Raw genomic sequence first — 21,149 nt, 5'->3', positions numbered from 1 at the left:
CAAATTGGTCACTATTATATTCAAGATACTTAGGCTACAGATATAACATAAAAACCCAATTGCATGAAAAAGTAATTACATCATCTTTTTAAAAAGGCATGAAAAAGTGAGTTTTTCTCTGTGAAGGCTTATGTTATAAATATTCTTTTAACTATGTACTTTCTGCTATCTTGTCCTTACCTGGAACAAGCCCAGCCAGAGGCTGATTATCTTCGTCCCCTTCCCTATAGGCTTGCCACCAATTTGGATCTTCTTGACTGATCACATGAAGTATATCTCCCTTTTGAAAAGACAGACCTAACTCACGACATGGAACGTAAGGGTCATCTGAGGGGTCATAGTCGAAATGAGCTTTTACGTGGATCTAAAAGATAAAAAGGGTAAAATAAAAACAACAATAATAATGAAATGGCAACACAAAATACTTAGCATAAATATAATTAAAATGTTATAATTTTTCATTAGTACAAAGAAAGAGGTTTAGTTAGGTAAACAGTATTTGGGGAACTGTATTTTCTCAGGCTTATGTTTTCTCTAATTAAGTTCATCTCTGTTGATTGCAAACATGTACAAGAGTATGCAAAACACTGTACTCGTTAGCTGCTAACAAACTGAAGTGCTAAGGTGCCTCAAAGGCTTAAGAGAAGCAGAAAGAATGTAATAAAATCCCCCACCTCCTCTCTCAATTCCTGATCTGTGTAAATAATAATTCTGCAACAAGGTATGCTATTTCTAAACTATGACTACCACCAAAGGCAGACTTTAACCTGGCATCTGTCATCTAAGCAGGTGAGTGTCAGTTTCCCTGTGCCTCTATCCCTTCTTGACCACACTGTCAGAGTGAATGTGCCTTAATCTCTTTCAGTGTTTCTTCTAAAGGAATGTGTTTAGGTTCATAAACAATCACACCTCAGTTTAGGTTTATAAACAACCACACCCCAAACTGCTAAAATTTTCTAGATCAAGGTTAAAATCTATACACAGGCTTTGAAATACTACTAGTGGTACAAGTTAAAATTTTTTACTAACAATGTTTGCATATCAGAAAACTGTTATGCTTTTAGCATTAAAGGTCAGAATTCACATAAACCTTATTGAAAGCCAAGTCATTTCCTATGCGATTTCCTCCAATATACCTCTCTAAGATATAACAAAGTATTCTTCCTTCTAAGGAGGAATGAAGGAAGAAATATTCTCTTTAATGTCTCCATTTGTAATTTTTACCCAACTTGGGCAAATGGCATTTCCAAAATCTGTAAAAAGTCAACTTTCATCTAACGAATCCAAATCTCCATGCAATGAATGTTTCTGCCCCATGTAGGTTAAATTTTAGGTTTCGGCTCAATGAGCAATTGATTGACAGCATTAATAATTTTATAATTCTAAGCCCTTTTCTATTCAAGTATTATTTGGCTTTCCTTAAGTCTTTTACCTTCACCATAATTGAGGCCATCTATTATAAACCAGTCTGCCTCAAAAATTGTTTTATAAGACAGTACCTTTTTTCAGCTCCTGAAACACTTAAAAAATAGTCTAATCAATGATGGACTATATGATATTTGATAAAATACTTTCTAAGTGATAAAGATATACACATAATAGAGGGAGATATATAGATCTCTCTCCATTATAAGGCATAATAACCAAGAATTTTCATGAAAGCAACAGCTTTTTTCAGAAATTTTGCATGAGGATGTTATTAGATGAAAAATATTCTTTTAATTTCAGAAAAATACAGTAATTTCAGTAATACAGAAGTTTACTAACTTCTGTAAATAGGAAATGAGGATATCTAAATCCCAATATACAAACGGCAACATTGAGGTAAAGTGATCGATCCATTTAAAAATGTAGAACTTAAATGCTAGTCTGCTTTTTTGAGGTAGCTTTTCATTGATATATTATATAAGTTCAAATAGTACAAAAAACCTAAGTGTAAACCTCAATGAATTTTCACAAATGAAAGACACTTGTGTAGCCAGAACCCAAATCTAGAACCAGAATATCACTAGTGCCTCAGAAGCTCCACCCTCATGTCTCTTTCAGTCGCAACCTTCCTACTCCCTCCAAGGGTAAACAGCATCCTGATTTTTAGAAGCATAGATTAGTTTCCCCTGTACTTTGCTTCATTTAAATGGAATCACATCGTACATACTTTTGGATTAAATATAGTTAAGATACCCCATTCAGTTTGACAGTGTTCCACTGCATTCCAACTACAGTGTCTGAAAGAGCCTTGTTTTTAATATGAAAAGTTTTTATTAAAATCTTGAAAACTTTGTTAAAGCCAAAAATGAATTTTAGAAAGTTATGCAAGGTAGTAGCAATCAAAACAGTTGAGATACTGGGTACAAATATCATACATACAATTTTATAATCTTCGCATGAGATGTCTCAAATGTATAGAATGATCAAAAAAACCTCTCAAGCATCATCTCTGTCAAATCCTTCCTAAACTGTTGCCTTTTTTTTTTTTTTATAATACTTGTAAGCTATTTGCATTTGAGTCCTAATGATGGGAATATGGTAACGGGATAATGATTCATCAGTTTATTTACATCTTTCCTAAGGGATTCGATGGTCCAAAATGATTTTTCTTTGTAATTTTTATTTTGTATTTCTTATTATAGATTTATCTTTAACTTTTAAAATTACTCATGGAAGAGAAAATAGTCAAAGTATATCTTCCTTTATCTTTGGTCTAAACTTTACCCCTAAGGCAGATTGTAAGATTAAGGGCAGCATCAAGAAAAGCCTTTATAGAGTTAGGTAACGGTTATCAAATTCCTCCCCCTAACCTTGAGATTCTTCTTCCCCTGACACCCACCTAAGAAAGAATATCTTTATTATTTGTTCTCTTCCATTTTTACGAGAACTTTGGGTATCTGGGACATGTGATTGATGTTTAATAGTAGGCAGCCGGAAATACAAACTATAGGGTAACAGCAAACTTACTAGAACTGCCCTAACTTGAAAAGGGATGTCCACAAAAATCTCATTGCATCACAAAATCCCAGAAAAAATTAAGATAAAAATTATATAATATAGTTTATACTTCTAACAAAAAAAGTAAATACATCTGACAACAGTGGTTCTCAACTTTTCCTTCTAACCCAGTTATCTTTATAGGCTATGAACATCTGAAACAATCATTTTTAAAAAATCCATAGAATTCCTTTCACAAACGCAAAATACATATAAACTGCACCCCTGACCTGCTCTCCCATAAGAAATATAACTATAGCCCAGATCTCTTCTTAGAATTCCAGACTAATATATTCAATTCTGTGTACTAAGTATCTCCACCCAAATGCCCCTCAGGTACCTCAAACCTATAAAATGGACCTCTTTTTTTTCTCCCCAAATCTGTTCTCCCTCTAGATTTCCCTTTAGTAAGTAGCACCACCATCACCCAGTTGTTCAAGTATCCTTGCTTCCTCCCTTTCTTTTACCTTCCGCATTCATGACAAGGCACTGTCATTTTACTTCCAGAATACAGCCTGATTTATGTTCTCCACTGCTATCATCCAAGTTTAAGTCATCATATTTTGTAATGACTTCAGCAACAGTTTCCTCCTTGCTTCCATTATTGGTTATACTGATCGAATTTCCACACAGCAGCCAGAAGAGTTTTTTTAAATACCAATTAGATGATGTTACTGTATTTGAAATCCAAATTCCCTGCCATGGCCAAAGAGATCTACTTGACTTGGACCTACCTACCTCTTCAGGCTCATCTCGTAGAATTCCCTCCCCATCTTTTCTACTGCCCTACCTTGCTCCATGCCCACAGGCTTTCCAAACACAAAGTTCTTTAGAAATTATACATGCAAGTTAATTAGCAGGCCTCGTTTCCCCTCATCCTACAGGTCTCAGCTACATGTTGCCTTCCCTAGAGGTCTTTCCTGACCATCTTGTATAATTACCCCACCTCTTTTTATTCTCAATGTTCACATTCTGCTTATTTCTATCTATTACTTAACCACAAGCTATATTTTATGTTATGTTCATGATCATAAACCCAGTGCTTATTAGCACAGTGCCTAGTACACAAAAGGGATCCAATAGATATTCTTTGTAAGGAAAAAAGTTATTTGGGACCCCTAAGAGTATATTTCAATTATTAACACCACTGGGCCAGTGGCCGGCTAATCCTATGGTTTGTATCCCTGAGCTGTGATTTAGCATCGTTATATCCTAAGCCTTTACGTTCCCCTTAAAACACTTCTATCCTCCCAACCCAGACGCCACAAGAGACTACAGTCGTGCTCCTAGTCTTATTAGAGCTAGCAGTCTTCTACAGGCAAGAGACCCCAAAGCAGTTTCAAATACTAAAGTCTCATGATATGCTTTTGTTGTACTCAGAATCCAGACTATCACATACATAGCTACTAAGAGGTTAATTCATCTATAGTTAGAATTTTATATCATGGTATTCTAATTATTTTCTTTGGATTGATGATAAGCATTAATGCAGAAACCTAATATTTAGTGGAATGTGGGACATTCATTACCTGTTATATTACACAGAGTTAAGAACACAGGTTCTGGAATAAGCATGGGTTTTAGTCTGACTCAGTCACTTCTCATTAGTGGGCTTTGGTAATTAACTTGACCTTTCTAAGTTCCAGTTTCAATGCCTATTAAATGGAAATAATAAAGGTACCTATAGTTCACAGAGATACTGTGAGGATTAAATGAGATAAAACACATAGAGCGACTAGTACCGCACCTGGCACAGAGTAAGTAATCATAATAGCTAACATTTATCGAACAATCAGTAATTGGAATTTTCTAGTACATATTCCATCCCTAATAAGTAGTGTGATCCTGCTACATTTCAATTTATACCTCTGTCAGATTAGGGTATTGGACTAAATGAAGAAAAGTGCCTTCAGCTCAAATATTCTATTTTCTCCCTCCATATTCTTTCAATTATACTGTGGAATAATCTAAAGTCTTACGCACTTGTCTGGGAACTCCACTTTTATTTATTTATTTTTTTAAGTCAATGTGGAGAAAAGGAAATGGCACAGTTTAAACAATGCATATGTTTCCTCAGATAAATGTGTCAGTCACTTTGGAAGTGAACTACAAAGGTGCCAAGACTCTTGCCCTCCACAAATGATAGAGCAGTCACTGGTTGCTATATGTCATGCAAAAGAAACTTAACAAATAAGGGAGTACTTCTCTTGACACAGTATATTCTTGCCATTTATGATGTTATAATTCAGCAAGTGATTATAACTGGATTTCAGATAACACCTATTTGATTTATTTACCTTAAATACATATTTCTTTTCTAACATTACAAAACATCAGAAAGATACTTTTTGTTGCTCTTACTAGATCCTGACCTGTACCATAATGATGCTCAATAAATTGGTTTTAATTTCTTAAAATCACTAATCCCATAGATAATTATTCTGCATATGCCAACTAAAATTATGACTTCTTATCACTGTTTTCTTTGTGGAAACCTTCAGTGTGAACTTTAATAACAGTAGTTCATTTTAAGCCAGATAGGTTTGATAAAAACTTTGCAAGAGATATTGCAATTGAGAGTTCTTCATAACAGAAGGAGGAAATGAAGGAAAAGAAAAATACTGCACAACACTGTCTCTATTTTGAATAGATCTCTACTCATCAAATGCTGTATTTTAAAAGGATTAAACCTGGAATCTTTACTTTTCCTTCCTCTCTCTCCTTTTCTTTTAAAAGCCATATAAGTAAGGGCATATTCCAGCCCTCTTCTGCTGTGTCTCTTCAGAGTGCAGAGCTACTTTTGAAGTTCAGGGCTTGTTCCCAGGAGATATGTGGAAAAGCACAGTGCACAGAGAATCAGGCTGTCAGAATTCAGAGACGAACTATTTTCCCATTTCTCCTCCTACTAAGAGCTTTATACAGAAAGAAGATTGCAGATGCAACATCAATTTCAATATCCATAAAGAATAAAGGAAAAACATGGAATGATGGCTAAAATATAAAGTATAAATGTAATTAAGGAAAAAATGAAATTGTGCTCCTTCAAACTGTTATGCTTTTATAAAAGTGAATAATAACAGATGTAATACATCAGGCTTTCATGTTAATCCAGCACTTTGAAGTCTGTAATTTTTTAACAGCTTTCTTGAGATATAAAATTCGAATACTATACAAGTCACCTGTACACACAATTGGATGGTTTTTAGTAAATTCAGAGGTGTGCAACCACACACAATTTTAGAACACTTTATCAACCCAAAAAGAAACTCCATACTGATTAGAAGTCCCTCCTATTCCCTGTTAACTCCCCACCCCCATACCTAAAGAACTACAAATCTACTTTCTATCTCTGGATTTACCTATTCTGGACATTTCATATAAATAAACCAACACATGGCCTTTTGTGACTAGCTTCTTTCACTCAGCATAATTTTACCAAGGTTCATCCATGTTAAAATATATTAATCAGTACTTTATTCCTTTTTTATTGCCAAATACTATCCTATTCTATGAATATACCATAATTCATTTTCCATTCATTAGCTGGCAGACATTTTGGTTGTTTCTACTTTCTGGCTATTATAATATGCTGCTATGAACAGTCATGTACAAGTTTTTATGAGGATATATGTTTTCAATTCTCTTGGATATACACTTAGGAGTGAAATTGCTGGGTCATAGGGTAAAAAAGTTTGTCTTTTGATATCACTAGCTGAGTAAATGTTTAACATAAATAGCAATATACACTCTAATACAAGAGCTGTGCATACTTTGTATAAGCACTTTCCCCCCATACTAAGTATATTTAAGTTAAATAAATCCACCTATAATGACAAAAAAAGACAAAGTTCAATGTTAGGAGTCATAAAAATTCTTAAAGTATTTTCTACTTTTTACTTTTCAGAGTTTACTCAATTTGAAATACTGACATTCAAATTTATTTTAAAAAACTACTGAATTTCCTTGTTTTTACATTTCTGATATTCAAACAAACATTCACGTGCAAGTTCTTGTGTGGACATAAGTGTTCTGAGTGTGTTTACATATGTATTTTTAACAATACATACTTATAAAAAATAGAAAGAAAGTAAAAATCATCTAGATGCTCTCACTTGGAAATAACTTGTCAATACTCAGTGCTAGCCTTCTTTCTAAGCATATTCTGTCATCTTAACCAGAAGTCTCTGGATTTAAATTTTTAATTCCTTAATATTTACCCAAATGAACTGAAACATGTCCACACAAAAACCTGCATAGCAATGTTATTTACAACTACTCAAACTTGGAAGCAATCAAGATGTCCTTCAGTAAGTGAGTGGATAAGCTGTTATTCAGACAATGAAATATTCAACGCTATAAAGAAATGAGCTATATCAAGCTATGAAATGACATGGAAGAAACTTAAATGCTTTCACTAATGAAAAAAGCCAATCTGAAATGGTTATCTACTGTAAGATTCTAACTATATGACATTCTGGTAAAGGCAAAACTACAGAGATCAGTAGTTGCCAGGGGTTGGGGGAGGAAGTGATGAGTAGATAGAACGTAGATGATTTTTAGGGCAGTAAAACTATTCTGTACAATACAATGGTGAATATATGTAATTATTCATTTGTCAAAACTCATAGGATATTCAACACCAAAAAAGAATCCTATTGTAAAACTATGAACTTTGGGTAATAATGGAACCATCGATTCATTCATGTAACAAATGTACCATTCTGGTGCAGGATGTTGATAGTGGGGGATATTATGCATGTGTGTGGGCAATGAGGCATGTTAAACTCTAGACTTTCTGCTCCATTTTGCTATGAACCTAAAACTACTCTAAAAATAAAATTTATTTAAAAAAGTAAACAGTAACCATCAGACAATAAATAATGAACAACAACGACAAAATACTTACTACAGTTTCCTTGGTAGGAGGTGGCTTGATCTGTTGACTAGGAATCAGAACAAATGTCAAAGTACCATGCATATCAGACTGTAACAGAGAGATTAGATAGTTTTTAAAATCCATATTTATGAAAATCATTCCATGATTTTATGAGCAATATTCCCTAAAGTGAACTATTCCGGAACTCTTAGGAGACTTAAAAAAAATCAGTAAAGGTGAATCCCATTTCATTAGGAAGCACAAATTATGCCTTTTATGGATTCCATTAGAGTTACCCAGTAATATTGCATTCTGCAATTCTAGTCCACTGGGGAAAGCCATTTAACCCATAAATCTTGGGTTTTTCTCATCTACTCAGTGTTAAGTTAAGGAAGATTCCACAGTGAAGGGTTGGGTGATAACAATGCTATTACAATTCTTAGTTATCTACTCTGACACATTTCAATTTTAATACAGTAAAATTTGAAATAGTAATTGTGACTAGGATTAGAAAAGTGATACAAATATACAAACATTCTCGCTTCCCATTCTATTTTTTAACTGTATACAGTCTTACTGCTAGGTTCACTATTATTTCCCAGTACATCACTAACTGTATCATTCAGATACTTCCAGCATAGATGGTAATCACACTTCTGGCCCTGAGAGAGCAGGGAGCATTGCTTGACCTAGAGATAGCATGCAATAAACCAAAGGCAAAAAACGACCATTGGCACTTTGCTCTACCAAAGCAATGAATGCGGTTGGGAGAAAATAAGGATATAAAGATGCTTTCTAGATTCTTCACAGGCATCAGCCGATAGGAGAGATTCCATCTAACAACTGATGTGAAATCAGTAAGAATATAAATCTGGTTTGTGGATGCATACAAAGTGATCATAAATTGCTCTCAAAAGTTGTCTACAAATGGCTTTCTCATTATACTAGCACTAACAGAACTTTATATGCTGATGGAAATGTTACATATCTACTCTTTAATATAGGAGCCATTAGCTACCTACTGCTGCTCTTGACCACCTGAAAAACAGCTAGCAGAAATGAGAAACTGAATTTATAATTTTACTTAAGTTGAAATAACTAGTACGTGTAGCTAGTGGCTATTATATTTGACAGTATAGATCTACTGAGTACCTGTTATTATCTAAATTGTTAAGAAAACAATGTAGAACAAAAAAAATGAACATAAAAATTATGAGGGTAGTGATTTTGTTTTGTTACTGTTTGCCTAGCAGGTAGCATATAGCAGGCAGTCAATAAATAAGTGTTGAATAAATCACGAGTTATAGTAGTGATTTCAGAGGCAAATAAAATATACCTAGCAGTAATAAAGCTCAAAAAGAAATACCAGTGGTACCCACCCCAAAATAAAACTCTAATAAAAATTGTGAAAACGTTATGTGAAAATTAGATTTGAAATTGTCTAGTACTCTTAACGATTATTTTTAAAATGCTTTAAAAATATTTTTTTCTGGAGTCTAATAACAAAAAAAAAACAGCTTTCAAGAACCTACTAATTCTTCTACCTGTGACAGCTTACCAACAAGTCAAAAACCTCATTGACATCTTTCCCCCGAATTTCAATGCCATTAATCTCCAGAACTTCATCTCCTTCATGTAACAGACCACTTTTCTCTGCAGCACCTCCTTTTACTATCCGACTAATGATGACAGAATCCATTTCATTACGAACTGTAGCACCCTAAAAATAATTAAACATCAATTTTAAAGTAAAAATGCAATTTTTCGGTTCAACATTTCCTCATTTTTAAATTCTTATTTTTTTCTCTTCAACAATACTAGCCTTCAGTTATCTTGTGAAAAAATTTACTTATCCATCTACAGTAATCATGATAATTAGATTTGAAAGCTGACCATTTTCTCCACATTTTCTGCTTCAGAAACATCCCCTTCATTAGAATTCTAAAATCAAGCAGACTTTTGAAGCACACGAGAACCAAAAAATGCACTTGCTTAAAAACAATGTTAAACCTATAATCAAATTTGTTCTCTAAAAGCTAGATACTAGTCAAAATAGTTATACTATATTTAGATGTAATTAGTGAACATGACATAACTATAAATGTCTTTTAAAATTCAATACATGATGAAGGAATGAAGACTAATCTAATTGATTATTCAAATGTTAAATATTACATAGCTGCATTTAGTTCAAATTAAAATGTATTAAACATTAATATTTATTATAAAAATTGGAAGCACAACTGAAATATATATTTGAAAAAATGGAAATATAAGATACAGAAAAAAGCTTAAAAGTAGACAGGGTTTGTAACATTTTTCTCCTAAACTTTTGTCATAACTTTCCCGATTTCTTTTTTCCTAGTAGCCATCAGAAAAAAATGAGTAATATAAACTGCCCATAAAATTTGGTCCCTATTTCATGTACCACAGTATTCAAGATATAATTTGAGACATAAGGATTTAAGAATATGCCCTGAAAATAAAGGGGAAAAAATAAGGCAATAATAGCAGACTAAGAGAAAGTTTTTACTAAAAAGTATAAAACAAATATTAATGTTAAGGAATACATATTTTTAAGTATATGTGAAGTATGCAAATGTGTTTCAAGAGATCAGATTTTCTAACTATGCTTTTTTTTAAAAAAGCTGGAAGAATAATGAAGCAGATTACTTGTCTTTGTTCTCAACAGTTACTTCACAAACTACTATATTTTCATCAAATTATGATGAAACGAACAAATTTTTCTCAGCTGAATAAGGAGTATGAAGAATAACATAAAAGAATTCCAGTAAATAACTACAAAAAAGAAAAACTAGCAGAAACGTAAAGGGGTCTTCAACTATCTGCCTGCCATACAAAAGATCCTTGTGTAGAAAGGATCTCAGATCAGAGATGTGGAACACTTACCAATGGAATATCTCGAGCCTTTTCTATACGAACTATTTTCACAGTTTCTCCTCCATACTGGCCAATGCTTTCATAAACTCTCTCATCTGTAATGGGCTCGAGCTGCATTTCCTGCTCAGCGACCTTATCATGGGCCAGTAAAAGTGCCTATTTCAAAGAAATCCATAGCATTTAAGGCAACGGTATGACTTATTTCTGTAGATTTTAACTTAATCACACACAGTAATCTGATCATTAAACTTTTAAAAGAAATGATATAATTAATTATATATTCAGATGTTTTCAAATTTTCCAGCTGTAGCCCAGATGCAACTCTATATTTTTTATAGCTAATAATATCTAAGAATGTATTAGGTATAACAGGGTATACCCTGGGATGGGTTATGAAAGTCTAAAATGCTTATTACTTCATGAAAACAAAATCAATTTAAAAGTCCAACACCATAGATAAATTTACAAAAGATATAACCAAAAAAAGAGGATTTTTGGTAAAAAATAAGTTGTTTCAAAAATAATGCAGTTAATTTTAAATATGAAAATATATAATCCAACAATAATTATTTTGCAGTAGGAGTTGTAAACAATCAAAACAGTTTAGATAATGTTGGAGTTCTCTTCTAGCCCTAAGAAACTTTGATTCAGAGACTCTGAATATTGGAAAAACCACAAATATAATGCTCTGTCCATTTTCTACCTGAATATGTGGAGCATTCAGCAAAGCAGTTAATTCTTGTCCTTCTTTTTGGTGGATTGGCTTCAAAACAGTTTGTACCTAAGAAACAAAAAGAGATTATTCTTCTCAGGTTGCAGGAAATATCACCAGCATCTATATAGGTATTTCTAATATATTTTAAAATCATAAAAACCACTTATAATGCACTAAAAAGAATAAGGGAAAAAAAGTTATTTTTCTCATAGTTTTCAATCTTGTTATCATGGTTAACAATAGTATTCTATTTAAAACCACTAGATAAGATTTTGGTATTCATACATATGAATGAATTATTTCCTTCTTCAAACTTTCTCCCAACATGCTATAAAATATACCACATAAGGGAAGAAAAACTGTTCTAACAGTTATTTTGCTATTTTATAGTTTTTTAATCATGTTTATGCAACTATATTTTAAATCAGAGATAACACTTTCAAGAGTTACAGACTAACAAGATAAAGTTATATGACGAATAATGGAACCACCACTATACTATAGTGAATTACATTAAAAAACTTCCCAAAGTTGAGTAATTCTTGCATTTCTAGGATAAACTCCACTTGACTATGATGGATTTCTTTAAAGCCTTCCTTTCCTTATCTATAGAATGGCATCTACCACTTAAGGTTCTTAAATGATTCAGGTAATCCATATAAACTGCTTAGCACAGTACCGAGCACATAACAAATTATTACTTAATATATTTCTAGATGTGAGTTATTCATATTTTAAGATTTCTATATTAGTGTTCATAAGTTGTACTGGCCTCTACTTGGTGAGTGGGTTCATGTGCAGTTTTACAAAAGTACTGTCAAGTTTTACTATCTAGGTCATACGATCCTAATACAATGAGTTGGGAAATAGTCTAGATTTATGTGTTAATACAGTTTATTTAACATAAGAATTGTATGTTCCTGAATGTTTTGACAGAACCTGTACAAAATTTATATTTTCTTAGAAAACCACCCACTTGATAGCAACTTCACAGTTAGTAACATAAAGCTGTAATTGTTTTATGTTATAATTTTTAATCTCCTGCATTCGTGTTCTTTTCTTTCCTAATGTTTTTGGTATTTTTTTTTCCATCTAACTTGTCAAAGTTTTCTCTACTTTACTATACTTTCCAAAGAATTAGTTTCTAATGTTAAATCTATTGTTCTTTCCATTTAAATAATTTAATTCCTTTCTTCTGCTTTATTTCCCCTTTCAATTTCTAATCATTTGAGCTGCATGTTCAGTTCATTTATTTTCAATCTTTTTTTTACCATAAATATTTAAAGGTACAAATTTTGCTCTGTAGACTACTTTGCCCCAAAGATTATACTATGTATGTTCTTACTGTCAATACCTCTGATTTTCTTCCCTTTTTTATTTCCAAACTCAATTACCCAAAAGAGTACTTTGCAATAATGCAGATAACAAAACCCACCATTAATGAAAACATATAGAAATTCACATACAGAAATTTTTTACAAAAGTAACTCATGATTAAAATAAGAATCCAGTAATTCTCTAATACTTCTTATGGCTATTTTAAATCATTTTATTAGTAATTCCCCGAACAAACCTGAGAGATAATTTTGGGATTAACTAATTTTACCACATGTGGATCAAAGTAATAACAGTAACAAAACCAGCCTGTCTTCTGGTTTTGGTACCCAGGAAAACAGGTTTCTAATTGTAAAGCTCCATATGTATAAACAGGATGGCATAGCAATTATCTTCTTCAAGAATTCCATTAAAATCTTACTAATAAACAACTGCAGTAATCCAAAACTGTAATTAAATACTTATTTTTTAAAATAGGGCATTTTTCTTTTTAAAATATAGCAAATCTAAGGTAATTTAAAATAGAATTTATAATCTCTGGTCATATACCTTTTGATAGCTGGAGAAAGTAATTCTGAGGGAAAAAGAAAATTTTCAATTAGAAATGTACCAAGGGTGTACAAAATGTACTAAGGTCAACCAATAATTTGTGTATAGACATTGTTTCCTATGTTTTATTTGTAAATCAGTTCTAAATATCTCTGAGATCTTCCCTTAAAAGAAATTAAAAACTGTTATTCATTCCCTTCTCCTATTAATCAAGATGGCACCTATTTTAGTTTCAGCATACATCATCAGCTACTTTCTACAAAGGCCTGAAAATTAAACAGCTATTCCTATATCGTACTGGTTTCTTTCCATTGGCCTATAAAGATGCTCTAATCTCTTACCTTAAAAAGATCTCTCCTGATCTTGTACTCTTTAGCTATACTACTTTCCTTTATTTTCCTCTAAGCGAGGTATTTTACAAAAGGAGATAGGAAAAAAGCCTATGAAAAAAATGCTCAACGCAGAAATGCAAACTAAAATAAGATACCATTGCACATCTGCTAGAATGATAAACAGGAAACAATCCAAATATCCAATAGGTAAGTAGTTAAACAAATTGTGGGATATTCACACAATGGAATACTACACAGCAAGAAGTTATAAACTACAGATACATGCAAAACATGGATGAATTTGAAAAACATTATGCTGAGCAAAATAAGTCAGATACATAAGACTATATATTATCTTATTCCACTTACATGAAATGTCCAGAAAATACAAATTTGTAAAAAAAAATGAGTGGATGCCTCCGGCTTAGGGAGTGGGATGAAGGTGGTTATTGTCTACAAAGGGTCATGAGGGAGCTTTGAGTAGTAATAAATATTTCTATAACTTGATCGTGGTGGCAGATTACACAGGTGTTACATATGTGTCAAAATTTATTGAGCTATACAATAAAATACACTCATTTTGTGTAAGTTATCTCAATAAAGTTGGTTACCAAAGAAAATATGCCCATACCTCAAAAACTACTGAAGATCTTTACATACATATCTTTTACTTTACATTTTGACTCAAATGAGATCATGCTATTCATACTATTTTATAAGAAGTTTATAACTATTTCGGTTTGATACTTATTAAAATATCTTATTTTTCTATGTAACTAAATATCCTTTCCAATTTTATACTTCAATAGAAACATAACCATTGTAGTCCTCTCTGGCTGTCAACTTACAGGATCAAGCCCAAGCTCCTTAGCATTTTTCCCGACCATCTTCCGATTCTTGCCTCTTTGCCAGCCCTATCTCCTGGCATTCGTCATTCCTTAATCATTTTGTCCAGTCATAAACTGCTTGTTGTTCCCTGCATATGCCATGCTGTCTCTCCACGAAGACTGATTATGCTAGCTGTCCCAGCTACCTGAATTGACTTATTCTAAATATTCCTAGATATCAATGCTCATCTTGTAAGTCTGAACACACATGATTTAAAATTGTTAATAGGACTGTATCCCTACCAGACTGAGCTCATTAAATATGGAGCTATATCTTATTTAGCTTTGTATCCAGCTATTGGCAGAATGCCTGGCAAACAGCAGTGTTTGATGAATTCAATAAAAGGAAGAGAGGGCAGGAAGTCATCCCTGATGTCTCCTTTACTTTTATTCTCCAAGTAGAGGCAATGTGTCATATTAATTTTCTATTTAAATATTTCATTTCATGTTCAATTGCTATTCAAAATCTCACATCTGGACAATTACAATAGCCTCCACATTCTATGCCTCCAATCTTGACCTCACACATCTTCCACAATGTATCAGAATAATACTTCAAATTAAAAGCCTATTTATATCAAATTCTTGTTTAAAACCTTTCCATAGCTGTGCAATCACTTATAAACTTCCTACTTTAAACTTTTCTTTAGAGCAATTTTTTGTATTAAATTTGAGACACACATAAACATCTAAAATTTCCTATCCACCATCTAGAGATAGCCTTGTTAATAATTTATTTCTTCCAATATCTCTTATATGCATAGTTGAATAGGATATTTGTTTGTTTGTGTACAAGTTGTATCTATATTTTAATAGGCAACATGCTGAATATCAAATGAATCTGGGTTTTTGTTCTCAAAGTAACTAATTCGACCTATTCAAATTAGAAACAAACTCATATTTTCCCTGTTCCCCTAAAACTTTGTATTCAATTACTTTTTCCTATTTTACTGCACTAGCTAGTAACTCCGGAAAAATGCTGACTACTAGTGGTGAGACTCTGTAGTCTTTGTCTTATTCCAGGGTTAAAAAGCAATGTGTTGGGTCTTTCACATTAGGTAAATGTTCCCTATTGGTTTCTGATATTATTTTTCACCAAGTTAACAGAATGTGCCTGGTTTTCTAAGAATTTTCATCAAGGAAAAGCTACTGAATTTTCTTCCTTCTGAATTTTCTCCTTTCATCTACTCACATTAGTTAATTATTTAAAAACATTTACGAACATGGATCTATCATAAGATAAATTTAAAATGATTAATATGGCTTATCTGGCCTTCACGATCTAGATGCTTCTAGGACCATATCCTATGCCTTACTCATTGTTAAAGAATCGTGCAGGCTTTCTCAGTCACTACTGTCTTTGTACTCTTTGACAATGGAATGGCTTTTCCTCTTTTGGGGGCTTCTTGGTAAATTCCCAATCATCCTTCAAGACTCACCAAATTAAGATTTCTTCTGTTTCTTCTTTTCTCATCACTCACAGAATTGGTACAACTCAACCTGTGCTTGGTACCTTTCTCATACTGCCATCAGAGTACTTCTCATTAGACTGTAATTATTTCATTGTTCTTCCGTAGTGACAGCCTAACTCAACTTTTATAGACTGGTTGATGGACATTTGGGTTGTTTCCAGTTTCTATTATCTGACTATGAACATTTGTGCATAAGCCTCTGTATGGATGTTTTCATTCCACTCAGGTACATACCCAGAAGTAGAATTGCTGGGTCACAGTATATATGGTACATCAGCTTTAGTAGATATTGCCAAACATTTTCAAAAGTGGTAGTACCAAATTCTACTCCAGCAGTAATGTATGAGAGTTTCAGTTGTGCTATAAGTTCACCAACATTTGATATTACCAGTCTTTTTTTTTTTTAAAGTCTCATTCTGGTGCCCATGCAGTGGTATCTCGCTTCGTTTTAATTTGCATTTCTCTATTGGCTAATGATGCTAAACATCTTTTCATACTTACCAGCCATCTGGATTTTCTGTTTTTGTCAAGTATCTGTTAAATTCCTTTGCCCATTCTTTAAAAACTGAGTAGTCTTTTTCTTAGTAATTTGTGAGAGTTCTTTTGGAAGTAAGTTTTTGTCGTATCGACTACACACACATCCCCACATATAGACCTCATTATCTCAAAATCATATAATCAAATACCATTGCCTAGTCTGTTGGCTTGCATTTTTACTGGATAAGCAAAAGTTCATTCAGTGAAACCCAAGTTCTTAATCTTTTTTTGATAAAAATCACTTTAATGACCAAAAAAAGTTTTGTTTATTAATAAATATCCTACACTGTCAAAGATTTAATCTGGATCTCAAAATTTAGTGTTTTTTCATAGGATTCATTACCTATTATATAGTTCGTATTTAACTGATATTTTAAATTATAAAACAAAGAACACTTCTCACTGTTTTAAGATTCTTTCACTGAATTCACTGAGTTAATTTTTTACTTACTCAAATTAAATTTCCACTTAAAAATAATGCAACTGAAGCACTGGCAATTTCTTCTTTTAAATACTGAATATTAAAATAGCTGGAATTATGAAGGCCAAAAAACAGAACATTAGGCAATGGGCACATGAACAGTCTAGTCTTATGTCAGTCACAAAACCTCACCTGGCCTCAGTATTCAGAAATATAAAACAGAAAAGTTGAATTAGATGATTACTAAGGTTTTTCCAGCTGTCAAATAAAGGCAATGCCTGTATTTAATGTTCTGAGTTCTGTTATCAGATTTAACACTCTTCTTTGATGAACTCTGTATATGTATTTTTCTTAAGTGTTATGCACTGTAAGTCTGGGCTTTCACACAATTGTGCATGAACAACTCCATGGGAAGTCATTCACATTGCAGGCCAGTCGAACATGGTGGCCAACTAGGTTTATTATGTTGCACTCATTTTAAGACCAGTCTTGGCCTAAGGTCACTATCACCCACATATCTCACCATCACCAAAGCAATACAATTCTCAAGTATTATTGAAGATATTTAAGGATGTGAAAGCAAACCTTCAGAAAACTTCCTTGATGTGGTACTTCCAAAATTGTGAACCATATCAATATAGTAACGATCCTAAAACTAATATTCAAAATTGATTTTTAAAGTCCTTTACATCCACTTCTTTCCCAAAGCTTTTATTGTTCAAGCCACTTCTAGTTCTTTGCCTCTCTCAATACTAAAACCCCATAAGCTACGTTGCTGCTTTTAACCTTTCTTTACACTTTCTGTTGTCTCTGTCATGTTCTTCAACGGGAGCAGTTTTGATCTCTCTTGCTTATCTCATTTTCTTTTCCATGCATTGTTCTATTCAACAAAACAAAGACCCAGTAGCTAGCTGGACAAACCTTCCTCCTAAAGATAGGGAAGATAATTACAATTACTTATTATGCATTCCTCCCAACCCTATACAATAGAAGTTATGCTCTATTTCTGAATAAGATATTCTGTTATTCCAATCTCTGTAAGGAAAGTAATTTTCAGAAAACCATTCAAATTGTGATAAGTAAAACTATATGGATAACTTTTTAATAAAAATTTTTATTTTACATATTTAATTTTAATAATAAAAGATGAGCACAAAGAATAGGTTTCAACTAGCTTTTTTAAACTCTAGTAGATGGCAAATCTCCTTTCTAGGAAGAGGTCCTTAGGTCACAGTTTCCTATCGTGGGCAACACTAGACTTGGCCACTCTTAACATATGGGATCTTTGCCCACAGTTGACATCTAAATGAAGAAAATATATTCTGTACTAATCTAAAAAGTGCCTCCTAACCTACTGTGCAGTTCTCTAGCTTTGGAGATCCTCCCCTTCGCTCTAGCCCATTCTGTCTTGTGCCTGGGTTAACGACAGATTTACTTGATGGGCTTCCAGAATTATTAGTTTTTATAACATCAAAATAACTTAAAAATCATATAATAATGACAGGATGTCTACCCTAAAAAATAGGAGATGGCTTATTTATATGCTTTTAAAACTTTCAATTTAAAAGATATCTGCAGAACACATTAAACAATGAACATTAACAAGCAGCAGAAACTAGAACTTAAAAGTCAGCAGGTTAACAAGAGGAACTCTCACTACATGTTAAAATTTAATTATTTTGGAGCTTCTACACCGTGTTTATAGAAGAAAAAACTTCAAAATACAGTTACGCACCACCTGACAACAATACCTTCTAAGAAATGCATCACTAGCCGATTTTGTCATGCAAATATTATAGAGAGCACATATACAAATCTGGATGGTATAGGCTATACACCTAGGCTATGTAATAAAGCCTACTGCCCCTAGACTACAAACCTGTACAGCATGTTGCTATACTGAATATCATAGGCAACTGTAACACAATAGTAAGCTTTTATAGTACTGGCAGTGCAGTAGGTTTAGATCAGCATCACCACAAACGTGAGTAATGTATTGCATTAGAACGGTACAATGTCACTAGGCGACGGGTATTTTTCAGCTCCATTACGAACTTATGGGATCACAGTCACGTATGTGGTCTGTCATTGACTGAAACATCGTCATGCTGTGCATGACTGTATCTACAAGTCACAAATCTTAGAAGTTATATATTTATGATAACTGATTATCAAACATAATTTTACTTCATCAGTATTCATTTCTCAGTTTATAATGTATAATGCTTAAAATAAAACTATACCAAAAGCATCAAAAAACTTTCCCCTTTAGTAATTTAGACAAATATTTCTCTTACTATGCAAATATACACATTTTATATACAAAATTCTCTTCTTTCACGAAACTGAATTCTCAATCTGAAATATCTTTTTTTCAGGATAAAAGGTATGTAGCAAATTTTTCCTAACAATAAATTATGTGATCAGTAGTAATTAACTCAAAAAAGACTTATATTCACAGTAGAATTTTCCAATAATACTGCCTTACTATCACTAACAACCGAGATCTTCAGAACACATACCTCTTGAGCAAGCTCTTGTGCGCTGGAGATGAGAGGAAATGGAGGACTGGCTTTGTTCATGTGCACTGTGACAGCATTGTGTATCTTAAACGCATTCTGGAAATCTTTATTTTGTACAAGTTGTAAAAGCAGTGAAATATCCTCCTGGCTCTGAGAATCTACCAAAGTATGTTGGATGTGTTTAAGTGAAGAAAACAAGTCTTCTACTTCTAGTAGGAGAAGGAAAAGGCATCCAAAAATTAATTTTGTCTTAATTCAACATTTAAAATAAAATTTCTGGAACAATTTACATTTTCAAAAAAATGAAACACTGCCTGTATTTTGATGAGTGTCAAATCATCGTCATTTTACTGATTTTAAAGTAAAACGCTAAAAATTATACAACAGAATAGGATAACATTTTCCAAGTGTTTTAATTATAAAACAATTACATACTATAAAAATACAGAAATAAAGACATTTAAAATCATCAACAGTCCCAGCACCTGGAAACAACTTTATTTTAAACATCTTACAGCATTTCCATTTTTCATTTAACAGTCCATTTTAATTGTTTTCCCAAATCACCAAATAGTCTTTAAAAAACATTATAATGGCCCCATGATATTCTATTATATGGCTAAACCATAATTTATAATAACTGTTAAAGGGGAGCTTTCAGGTTGCTTCCAATTGTTTACTACTATGAGCAATAATAAGCACTTCAGCACATAATGATGACTTCTGCATAAAAATTTGTCTAAGATTTTGATGTTTTCTTAAAATAAGTCCTATAAATAGAATATAAAAATAAGATTCTGACATTTTAAAAGTCAAACAGCTTTCCAGAGCAGTTTTACTAATTTACATCCCATTAGCTATATTTTCATCAATAGTCGACATTACCATTTTTTAAATGAACACATGAATCTCATAAAATTATATTGAAAGTTGTGGCATGTGTATGTGTGTGCATGTGTATGTGTGTGCATGCCTGTCAGTGTGCACAAGCAGCACATGTATTTTCTGGGAGATACCCAAAATGGTTAAGAACCACAGGTTGTTTCTCTCCTGCCCCTCAAAACAGGTAGATTTGTTATAAATGATTTTCTAATTTTTCCATTTGTATGTTCATCATATTTGTGGCAGCTTTTATTGTAGAAGTTTTGAAATCTTGTGTGTTAAGGATAATCCACCTTTCCTTTTGTGATTTCCTTCACTGTTTCTATGCTTATAAACTCCTTCCTCTAGATCATGAAATATTTACCTACTTTCTTCAAGCTTTTTGTAGCTTCTATTTCAAAATAAACTTTAATCCATTTAGAATTCATTTTGGTATAGATTTGAAGGGAAATTTTAACTTCATTTCTTTTCTTCTAAGTGGTTAACCAACTGTTCTAACACCATTTGTTGAATAATCCTTCTGTTTCCACTGATCTATAATACTATCGAATTCTTATATACATCAGGGTCTGTTTCTAGTCCATTGGTCTATCAGAATCACAATGTCTTACCATAGTAGCAGTATAGTCTCTGCTCACATTCACATGACAAGTACTTGTTCATTACTTTTTCAAAAGTGTCCTGACTGTTCAAAATAAGTTACAGAATAATTTTTTCATGTCATCTCCCACTCTT

At 32.6% G+C, this 21,149-nt stretch overlaps 1 protein-coding gene across 6 annotated transcripts in view; it reads right to left on the bottom strand.

Moving 5' to 3' along the window:
* The window catches only part of MPP5 (membrane palmitoylated protein 5), a 72,489-nt gene that overhangs the window by 16,488 nt on the left and 34,852 nt on the right, over nucleotides 1-21,149 (bottom strand). For all 6 annotated transcript variants that reach the window (XM_006915135.3, XM_025049114.1, XM_006915136.3 and 3 more), the window contains 6 exons: nucleotides 19,533-19,741; nucleotides 11,466-11,543; nucleotides 10,772-10,918; nucleotides 9,420-9,581; nucleotides 7,892-7,969; nucleotides 181-364 (listed from right to left, as the gene is read on the bottom strand). In XM_006915135.3, the coding sequence (XP_006915197.1) occupies nucleotides 181-364; nucleotides 7,892-7,969; nucleotides 9,420-9,581; nucleotides 10,772-10,918; nucleotides 11,466-11,543; nucleotides 19,533-19,741 (858 nt within the window). The remainder of the gene's footprint in view (nucleotides 1-180; nucleotides 365-7,891; nucleotides 7,970-9,419; nucleotides 9,582-10,771; nucleotides 10,919-11,465; nucleotides 11,544-19,532; nucleotides 19,742-21,149) is intronic.

The sequence above is a fragment of the Pteropus alecto genome, unplaced genomic scaffold (genome assembly GCF_000325575.1).
Source record: "Pteropus alecto unplaced genomic scaffold, ASM32557v1 scaffold276, whole genome shotgun sequence".
Classification (NCBI taxonomy): Eukaryota; Metazoa; Chordata; class Mammalia; order Chiroptera; family Pteropodidae; genus Pteropus; species Pteropus alecto.
This window is presented reverse-complemented; position numbering and strand designations above follow the sequence as displayed.